At 45.1% G+C, this 11,174-nt stretch overlaps 1 protein-coding gene across 1 annotated transcript in view; it reads right to left on the bottom strand.

Moving 5' to 3' along the window:
• Positions 1–382: 382 nt before the first annotated feature.
• The window catches only part of LOC142291051 (myeloperoxidase-like), a 95,992-nt gene continuing 85,200 nt past the window's right edge, over positions 383–11,174 (bottom strand). The window contains exons 12-13 of the mRNA XM_075335273.1: positions 6,799–7,007; positions 383–3,036 (exon numbers count right to left, since the gene is read on the bottom strand). Of these exons, the coding sequence (XP_075191388.1) occupies positions 6,809–7,007 (199 nt within the window). The 3' untranslated portion in view covers positions 383–3,036; positions 6,799–6,808. The remainder of the gene's footprint in view (positions 3,037–6,798; positions 7,008–11,174) is intronic.

Here is an 11,174-nt window from a genome sequence, read left to right as displayed (position 1 = left end):
TTTTGCTTTTTCAAGGTGTTTATCCTGATGCAGTTTGTCTTTTTTGGTATGTCATGTGTTAAATAAAGCTGTTGTTTTTATTGGTTCCTGTTTTTTTGGCTTTGATAAAACTTTGTTGATAAAGTCGTGTCCAGATTTCATGAGATGTTTGTGCACCTTTGCTGCAAAAACACAGTTAACACGCATATGCGTTTTTTACTTATGGATATTCCTCATCTCATTCACGTTTAAGGGGAAAATCTGCAAATAAAACGCATATTTATGGCAAGAGGAATTGAAATGCACCCCACAGTTCAGTTTACACAGTGTAAAAAAAAAGCCCATTGGGCAAAAGATTTCTATAAGGCGCCATGGTTTTTTTGCACAGCAAAAATATGCAGAGTCAAAAGCAGACCAAATATTGATTGTGAGAACTTAGATTTATTGGTACAGTGATAGCATTTACCAAAGATTGCATTTGTGGAAAATAAACTTTGACTCCTTAATATACAGATTAAAGTGAAATGTGGTGAAGAGGACTTCATCAGAGGCGTATCTAGGGGGGGATGGCGGGGCATGTGCCCCGGGCGCAACTCTCAGAAGTGCCATGGGCTGCCTGATTCTGCGTTCTGAAAGTCAACCTGGTGGCTGAATTTTGCCGCCCCTGTAGTGGGAGCTGGCCATTCTCTGAGCTGCTGTCAAGCTCACAGCCGAGACTCAGAGAAAGTTTGGTGCGCCGGCTTTCAATGATCAATTGTCCTTGTATCTTTCAGACGTGAGGACAATTGAAGTGGTGACTGCTGGCCCTGACTTCTGGGTCAGAGCGACATCTGTACTGTGATCAGGTCAGCTAATCACACTGCTGACGTTACGCTAGGTGGCAGAAAACGCTGGTGATAAGTGCTGAAGTGGGGCTGAAGACATGGAAGAAGAACAGTATGGTGTGAAGAGGGTAGAATCTATTTATACAGTATAGAGGGACAGAGGGTGGGGCAGGGGCAGTACCTATAGACACAGTATGGGGGAGAGAGGGTGGGGAGGTAGCAGTATCTATAGACACAATATGGGGGAGAGAGGATGGGGAGAGGGAAGTATCCAATGACACAGTATGTGAAGAGAGAGGGTGAGAGATGATGTATGAGGAGAGAGGGTGAGGGGTGATGTATACAGACATAGTATAGGGGGTGAGGGGGGAATGTATACCGACATAGTATGAAAAGTGATTGGGGGAATGAATACAGACATAGTTTGGAGAACAAACGGGGAAAGATATTTTGAGGACACAGAATAAAGAGCGAGGGGTAAATTTGAGGACATGATATGAAGAGAACGTGGATGGGTGCGAGCACAGTATGGGGAGCGAGGGGGAAAAATATATGGACACAGTATGGGGAGTGAGTGGGGCTGTGTATGGAGGTAGTGAGGAAACAGTAAGGAATGAGAAAAATGTGAGTGGGCACAGAATAGAGACTATGTAATGGAGGAGTGGTATGGAGAGGGGGTAGTATGAGGGGGCAGTGTGAGGCCGTAGCGAGGAGGGGCAGTGTGATAAAAGGGCACAGTATAAAGCCTGGGCAGTATAAGGGGGGGACAGTGTAAGATGACAGTGTGAAGAGGGGGCCCAGTATGGAAAGGAGAGGGCATGTATCATAAGAGGGATAGTGTGTGGAAAGTAATCATGGCGTCGGAACAAGATGAAGAATAGAAAAAAAATGACTCCGATCGGAGACATCATCTATAAAGGTACCCGAGTATAAATGTTTATTTGTGATACTATGTCTCATAATTAGGCCTCGGTCCCACTTGCAGATTGCTTCTGAAGTGAGAGCAATGGGACCTTCACTGATCAGCTGTTCTTGGTGCAGGTGGTCGGAAATGCTTATTTCTGGATCTGCTCCATCTTCTGATAGTGTCTGCAGCTGGGTGCTACAAATCTGCCACATTGATTTTAATAGGAGGCTGATGCCACTATCAGAAGACGGAGCAGATCCAGAACTGAGTACTTCTGGCCACATGCCGCCACCGGCACAGCACCTAGAACAGTCGATTGGTCGGAGTCCGGCATCTGGCACCCTAGCCAATCAGACATTGGTAACCTATCTTAAGAAAAAGAAATGTTAAAGTAGTGGACAACCTCTTTAATAAAGTCTTGTGCTATCTGACAAGTTAAGGGTTGCTATGCTTTATTTATGTTGTTAGGAACATTAAAAGGTGTTGTCCAAATTTGTGATGAGCCTGCAGTCACTTCATCATGTGTCACTCTGTGACTGCAGACTACTGAATTCTCACAGTGCGCACAGTGCAAGCTGTCAGGATTCTCTTGTGCCGGCGGTGAGAGTGGAAGGCTACGAAGCTGCAAGTATGTGATTTACATGCATGCATGCAGTCACGTGCCGACTAGACATGTGTAGTCTCGCTCAATGAAAATGAATTAACTGAGGTCGGACACACGAAATCAGAATGTGGCCAGAAATATGCAGATTGCATACTTGCCAACTCTCGTCACTAGCACCGGAGAATCCTAAAGTGTGCAGAGCATGTGTTGTAAGAATTCAGAAGCCTGCAGTCAGATAGAGTCTATGCAGACTTTTATTTCAAACCTGAACAACCCCTTTAATTATAAAATTAAGCAGTGTAGTGTCCCCAGTTCGAACAGCGTGTAACATAGTCCCTGTCAGGATTCAGCTCTGCTTGCTGGTTCCAGCAGTCATCACATGGCCACTCCACTCATATGTGATTGTCATACTTGTATGTGACAACTAGCTTTTCTTCTTATATTTCTCATTGAACATTGAGAGAATTATTAAGAAAAGCTCGTTACCACATGACTGTAAGTATGCAAATCACATATGAATGATTGGTCACATGACAACCACCCAAATTGCCCGAAGGGGAGCACCGAACTGAATTCTTTCCCCGTGTGCCGGAAAGCCTAGATACACCTCTGACATCATTAACATTTAAAAATATACAGCATTTAAAAAAATCACTTCTTTTCATCCATATTATTAGGAAGGAAATTTAATAGCAGGAACTTCATTTTCAAATCTTGGTTATCTGTAATAGAAACAAAAAGAAACATAAAATATAGTTAGTAAAGCGCTCCACAGTGCTGCACCTCCTTACATTTCTTCCCTCATCGTCCTCTCTCACTATACCTGTGACTTTCCGTTCTACCTATGATTTAAGATTAACCTCTATATTCCCATTCTTTGTCTCTAGTTTCAAAGAGTTCTTTTGCGCTGCCCCATCTCTCTGGAATGCACTACTCTTTTTAATGAAGGTCCTTTCCTAACTGTAGCCCCATTACAGCTGCTGCTTCTCAGTCTTATCTTATTGAACATCCGTTAAATCTATTATTCCCGCATACCTCACATTTCATGGATCCAATTTCACTTCATATTTGTATGCAGATTTATGTTACTTTACAATTTTGCAATAGAGAACACTGAATTATAGCACAAATCAGGCATTTTGATTTCCTATAACCCTATAACCAATTGGATAGTCTGCTCTTGTAATAATAAGGCGTTACGGATTCTGCACCAATCTCTACATTTTTGATTCTTAGTACCACCTTCCTTGAAGACTGCACACTTCTCCTAATCTCAAAGTAGCTGCTGATGGAAAAGAATGCCGCCAGACCCACCCATCAGTCTCCGCTAATTTATTTATTTATTTAATTTTTTTTTAGCCCTATTAATTCCACAGCGCGTTACAGACGTGATCATCACTGTCCCCATTTGGGCTCACAATCTAAATTTCCTATCAGTAAGGGGTACTTTGCACACTACGACATCGCAGGTGCGATGTCGGTGGGATCAAATCGAAAGTGACACACATCTGGCGTCGCTGTCAACATCGGAGTATGTGAATCGTTTTTACTACAATTAACGAGCGCAAAAGCGTCGAAATCGTATGATCGGTGTAGCTTCGGTCATTTACATAATTTCGGAAGGACCGATGTTACGATGTTGTTCCTTGTTCCTGCGGCAGCACACATCGCTGTGTATGAAGCCGCAGGAGCGAGGAACATCTCCTTACCTGCGTCCCGGCTGCAATGAGGAAGGAAGGAAGTGGGCGGGATGTTTACATCCTGCTGATCTCCGCCCCCCTGCTTCTATTGGCTGCCTGCCGTGTGACGTCGCTGTGACGCCGCATGACCCGCCCCCTTAGGAAGGAGGTGGTTCGCCGGCCAGAGCGACATCGCAGGGCAGGTGAGTGCATGTGAAGCTGCCGTAGAGATAATTTTCGCTACGGCAGCTATCACAAGATATCGCAGCTGCGACGGGGGCGGGGACTATCGCGCTCGACATCGCTACCATCGGCATCGATGTCGTAGCGTGGAAAGTACCCCTAAGTCTTTGGAGTGTAGGAGGAAACACACACAAAAACACGGAGAGAACATACTAACTTCTTGAAGATAATCTGGTCACTTGCTTCTCTATCAACAGCTATTTCATGGACAGGAAAGCTGTGCAGTCTGTAATTAAGGCTTCACTCACAAGTGCAACCTGCACAAATTTTAGGCAACTTTCGTATTTGTTGCTTCATGTTATTATTGAACAACTACACTGCTGTCAGTCAATCCAAAAGTTTAATAAACCTGATATCTGAATATTTAAAAAAGTAAAAGTCAGGTTTTGTCTTTCTTAGGAGAATATTTATGTGTACAGAATATATGGCTGACCATTCATGTGCAGAATTATCATGTAACTAAATGAAAAACGTAAATTTTCCCATCTCAATGGTTTATTTTCATCTGTTAAAGTGAGAATAATAACAAAACTCAAAATGTACAAAATACCGTACATTTCTATTTAAAAAACATATCGGCGACTGATTACCATGGACGTCTTCCAATATTAGGAGATTTGTGACAGGTTTGGACCCTGAGTCTCACTTAGCCTTGTGAGACTCTGGAGATTAAATGTATTTTCCTTTCCTTTGGTGTAGTAAGGGTTAATATCATTTTTGTTGCCAGCAGTTTTATAGCAAACTGTCAGGTGCAGCTGCTCTGTGACCACTCCCACCACCTTCAAATACTGGGAATCCCCATTAACCTCTGCTGTGGATAAAATCTATTCTGTTCTGGCCGCCTAGGTGGAAGGAGCTGCTGGGGTTCTGACCTGAGCCTATACGTCTTCTGCCTTTGAGTCTGGCTGCAGCTGTGGAGTTGGTGTTTGTATCCTTTTCCCCCTGTTTGTCTTCCTACTCTTCATATTGTATTAGTGCAGCAGTGGGACAAGTGTTCCTCACCGGCCAGCTTATTTACTAGGGTTAATCACAGGACCTGCTAGGGTTCAAGGTATCCTGCTTGGTGACAGGTTGAAAGAACCTGTATAGGGCTGACTAAGGAGTGCACGGTACAGCTGCAGGTAAGTGCAGGAGGTGGAATGCACAACCGCAAGAGGTTGTAATTGCAGACATAACAACTTTTAAAAAAGGGCCGGATGATTTCCTCAGTACTCACAACATTGTTGGTTATAAATGACTTAATGACAAAATGCATAATTGGTGGAGGAAGGGGGAACTAGATGGACCTAGGTCTATTTTCAACCTATGTAACTATGTAAGGTGTCCCATCTTCTCCCTCCCTAGCGCCAGGGCACACTGTTGTTAAAATACCGCCGGTGTTCCCCCCCTTTATACGTGGTATTTTTGTAGTACGCCAGACATCCATAGGTCTGAGCGCAACTGTCACTTGTACACGGACATATCATGCTCCATGCATCATAATGATATTGCTGCTCTTCTGTTTAATAACAGTCATCGTAAGTCTTTTTTCCATGGAGTCAGTCAGACATTGACAGGTTCCTAGACTTTGTTTAGAGAAGTGGATTGTTAATCTTCACTTTAAATCTCTCATTTAAGACGGACCCACAAGCTCTCAATAGGGTTTAGATCAAGTGAAGAAGAAGCCATCTCATTACTTTTTTTAAGAGAGGTATTTTCCTAATCAGAGTCTAATAAGTGTCATGGCTCGGTTTGGGGATTCGATCAGGTGCCCTGTTGCTGCATGGTCGGATCCTCTGTCTGCTGAATTACTGCCTTTTCTTCCCTGTACAACAGCTCATGGTTCCAATTGTCTTTGTTCTTCCTTCTTGGTTCGCTGCTTTTCAGGTTTTTCTCATTTACCCATTTTGGTCTGCCCTCTTACATTCTGAGTTGAGTTTTACATATTGACCTTTCACTGCACTTCCTTGCTGGTTATACCTCTTGGTGGACTTTTGTTTAGTTCCATCCCTTCAGCTAAGGCCTAGGACACACAGCGAGAAAAACAGTGCGAGTGGAATGTGATAAAAAAAAAAAATCGCATTCCACTCAGACATATATTACTCTATATGCCAGCTCCCATGAGCGATTTTCTTAGCCCTAATCGGACCGAGAAAACAGTCGCAGCATGCTGCGAGTGGAATGCAATCCTTTTCACTCGCAGCCATGCAAGTTTATGGAGCAAGAAACATCACACTGCTCTCGCGTTACACTGGTGTAAGGTGAGTGCAGAGCGAGATATCGCAATTGCCGGCTACTGAGGAGAGAGGGAAATAAATCCCTCCCTCCCCTCCGCAGCGCCGGCCCGCCCCCCGCAGCTGGGGTCTGATCGCACGTGATTCTGTCCGTGATTCTGGTACGTATAAAAACTGGCACATACATACTAGAATCACTGATGTGTGAAACAGGCCTTACATTGGGTATTGTTCGGAAATGCCAATTAGGAGCCTTCCCATATAAATGTAAGTCACCAATTTCAGCAGAGTAAGCGACATTCTGTATTTCATTTAATACTTGATTTTCTTTACATTATGATATACTTACTACTGGTGATCTAAGCTCTCCAAGGCGACAGGTCCATCACTGGGAAATTGGAACACTTATTGAAATCTTTTGGGTACTGATTAGCTTTAAAGACATTTTTAGGAACTTGTTTAATGTTGGTATTAGCACATATGATTTGCGCCAGAGTCACTGACTCGATCGATTTTCTTTGTGCAGGGCTAAAAACTGAAGAATTTTCATAGTAATACCTAGAAACGTTTAAAGAGTGAGATGTTAGCAGATTTGCACACAGTACGACTACTATCAATGCAAAGTAACAGTAGACTTTCTTGTTTTTTTTATATCTAGTTTGCTTGTAGTATATAAAATGTGAAGTGGTAGGAACTTCATCACTTAGTAATCGCAAGATGCACTCAGGATGTCGGCATTCGAGTGCCGACTGAGGCTATGTTCGCATGTACCTGCTGAATTTTCTGCAGCGATTTGACAACTCATGCGCGCTTCAAATCGCTACAGAAACACTGCATAATGGATACAGTGTTTCAGCAGAATAAATCCCGATTTCATGTGCTCGGGATGCTGCCCCCACCATAGACAGAGTGGGAGCTGCATCCAAAGCACACGGAGTAATTTACATGCTGCTTTTTTGGGTCAAAATTTTAGCACCCAAATCGCTGCGTTCAAAAAAGCAATGTACGGATGGATTATGCACAATCTACATAGATTGTGCAGGGGACGCATAATGCATGCATTTACGCTGCAGTGCTAAACACAGCGTAAATGCATGAATTTACGCAACGTGCGCACAAGCCCTGAGGAAGTCTGCGCTGCCCTGGTCCAGCTACCTGAAGTGGCCTCCTCTAGGTAAGGGATTTGCAGAGGTTCCTAAAGCTCGCTATATCACAAATACTAACCAAAATTAATGCAGTCTATACTACGGTAGGAGAATGTTTAAAAAATAATTATAGAATATAATAGCATCAATGCAATTATCAGATCATTTTAATTATATAGATTATTAATTACAAGGGAGTGCAGAGGGAACTACCATGCTTAGAGGCAGGGGTGGGATTCAGCCGGTTCTGTCCAGTTCTGGAGAACTGGTTGTTAAAATAGCAGCCGGTTCCCAGAACCGGCAAGAAACAGCTGCGGCGATCCGGTTCCCTGTATTCATTTGTGCTAGTGTCTCTTTAAGACTCTAGCACAAATGAATCCCCTTACCTCCGCGCCGCACTTCCTGGTTCAGTGGAGCCTGTCGGCTCCCTGACCCGGCGTGCAGAGACGTGCTGACGCTGCAGAGGTGACGGCAGTGAGAGGAGGGAGCTCCTCCTCCTGCCGTCTGTCAGCGTGGAGAGACGAGCCGCGGAAGAGGACGGGAGACACAGGAGAAACCGCCGATGCTGGTAAGCGGCAGCGCTCAGTGAGCCGAAGATGCAGGGAGAGGGGCCACATAACATGGCACCTATATGGGGAGAGAGGCCACATAAGAGGGGAGCGCTCTATGGGGAGAGAGGCCACATAAGAGGGGAGCGCTCTATGGGGAGAGAGGCCACATAAGAGGGGAGCGCTCTATGGGGAGAGAGGCCACATAAGAGGGGAGCGCTCTATGGGGAGAGAGGCCACATAAGAGGGGAGCGCTCTATGGGGAGAGAGGCCACATAAGAGGGGAGCGCTCTATGGGGAGAGAGGCCACATAAGAGGGGAGCGCTCTATTGGGAGAGAGGCCATATAAGAGAGGAGCGGTATATGGGGAGAGAGGCCACATAAGAGGGGAGCGCTCTATGGGGAGAGAGGCCACATAAGAGGGGAGCGCTCTATGGGGACAGAGGCCACATAAGAGGGGAGCTATATGTGGCTATGTGGGGAGAGGAGGCCATAATAGGATGGTATTTGCATGGAGAAAGGGGCCATAATGGGATGGTATCTGCCGGGGGAAAGGGGCCATAATGGGATGGTATCTGCCGGGGGAAAGTGGCCAAAATGGGATGGGATCTGCCGGGGAAAGGGGCCATAATGGGATGGTATCTGCCGGGGGAAAGGGGCCATAATGGGATGGTATCTGCCGGGGGAAAGTGGCCAAAATGGGATGGGATCTGCCGGGGGAAAGGGGCCATAATGGGATGGGATCTGCCGGGGGAAAGGGGCCATAATGGGATGGGATCTGCAGGGGGAAAGGGGCCATAATGGGATGGGATCTGCAGGAGGTAAGGGGCCATAATGGGATGGGATCTGCCGGAGGAAAGGGGCCATAATGGGATGGGATCTGCAGGGGAAAGGAGCCATAATGGGATGGGATCTGCAGGGGGAAAGAGACCATAATGGGATGGGATCTGCAGGGGGAAAGGGGCCATAATGGGATGGGATCTGCAGGGGAAAGGGGCCATAATGGGATGGGATCTGCAGGGGGAAAGGGGCCATAATGGGATGGGATCTGCAGGGGGAAAGGGGCCATAATGGGATGGGATCTGCAGGGGAAAGGGGCCATAATGGGATGGGATCTGCAGGGGGAAAGGGGCCATAATAGGATGGTATTTGCAGGGGGAAAGAGGCCATAATAGGATGGTATTTGCAGGGGGAAAGAGGCCGTAATGGGATGGGATCTGCAGGGGAAAGGGGCCATAATGGGATGGGATCTGCAGGGGGTAAGAGGCCATAATGGGATGGGATCTGCAGGGGGAAAGAGGCCATAATGGGATGGGATCTGCAGGGGAAGAGGCCATGATGGGATGGGATCTGCAGGGAAAAAGGGGCTATGATGGGATGGGATCTCCAGGGGAAAGGAGCCACATGGGATGAGATCTGTATGGAGGAAGGTCGCCCATTCCAATTTTAGCTGGGCTCCTTTTAGTAATAATTTTTAAAAACTGTAGAAAAACCATTTAATACAATAAGTGACAGTGACTGGAACAACTGGTGCTGGACAGGAGAGTGACGGTAGAGGAAGGGAAGAAAGGGAAAGAGATAATACTTTAAATTACTTGTATTTTTTGGTTGAGGAAAGTGCGTGAAAATGGGTGTGGCTAACAAAATGGGTGTGGTTACAGAATGGGTGTGGTTTACAGAGAACCTGTTGTTAAAAATTTGAATCCCACCCCTGCTTAGAGGGAAAAAGTCTCAGAGCTCTTCAATTCTTCATATGTGCTCAAGTGTTGATCAATTGCATAAGAAATATCAAGTTATGACAGAGAAAAAAAGGTAAAATTGGACATACTTTCACACAAAAACCCCAAAATGGGCTGAACAAAATTGTTGGCACCCTAAACTCAATATTTGGTTGCATTTGGTTGCACGTCCTTTGGAATAAATAATCTCTTCCTATAACCATCAACAAGCTTCTTACACCTCTCAACTGGAATTTTTGACGACTCTTCTTTTCTAAACAGTTACAGGTCTCTCATCTTTGAAGGCGTCTTCTCCCAACAGCAATTTTAAGATCTCTCCACAGGTGTTCAGTGGGCTTTAGATCCGGACTCACTGCTGGCCACTTCAAAACTCTCCAGAGCTTCATTTCCACTCATTTCGGAGGGCTTCCTAACCATGTTTGGGACATTGTCCTGCTGGAAGACCCATGACCTACGATGCAAACCCAGCTTTTTGACACTGGGCACTACATTGTGATCCAAAATCCTTTGGCTATCTTCAGATTTCATGATGCCTTGCCCACAGACAAGGCAACACATGTCAGAGGCAACCCCAAAACACTGTTTGCGCAAATGTTTTGCCAATAGATCTCTGCAGGATTCGTGTTAACGGATGATTACTGGACATGTGAAGTCAGCCTAAGCAGATACATTCCTTTCAGACAAAGGCAAAAAGGACAAACGTTTAGCCTATGGGTAGTCTATGGACTTAAATAGGCACATTACTGTATACACTGGGAGCTTTTTATGGCTTACACTTTAACCTTAGTCCACAGACACGGTGTTTTTTGTTCACCAATATCGATTACAGTGCTGGCCAAAAGTATTGGCACCCCTGCAATTCTGTCGGATAATACTCAGTTTCTTCTTGAAAATGATTGCAATCACAAATTCTTTGGCATTATTATCTTCGTTTATTTTGCTTGCAATGAAAAAACACAAAAGAGAATGAAACAAAAATCAAATCATTGATCATTTCACACAAAACTTGGGCCAGGCAAAAGTATTGGCACCCCTAGCCTAATACTTGGTTGCACAACCTTTATCCAAAATAACTGCGAACATCCGCTTCTGGTAACCATCAATGAGTTTCTTACAATGCTCTGCTGGAATTTTAGACCATTCTTCTTTGGCAAACTGCTCCAGGTCCCTGAGATTTGAAGGGTGCCTTCTCCAAACTGCCATTTTGAGATCTCTCCACAGGTGTTCTATGGGATTCAGGTCTGGACTCATTGCTTGCCACTTTAGCAGTCTCCAGTGCTTTCTATCAAACCA

The sequence above is a fragment of the Anomaloglossus baeobatrachus genome, chromosome 2 (assembly GCF_048569485.1).
Source record: "Anomaloglossus baeobatrachus isolate aAnoBae1 chromosome 2, aAnoBae1.hap1, whole genome shotgun sequence".
Classification (NCBI taxonomy): domain Eukaryota; kingdom Metazoa; phylum Chordata; class Amphibia; order Anura; family Aromobatidae; genus Anomaloglossus; species Anomaloglossus baeobatrachus.
The sequence above is the reverse complement of the archived record's forward strand: the minus strand, read 5'-3'. Positions and strand labels throughout refer to the sequence as shown.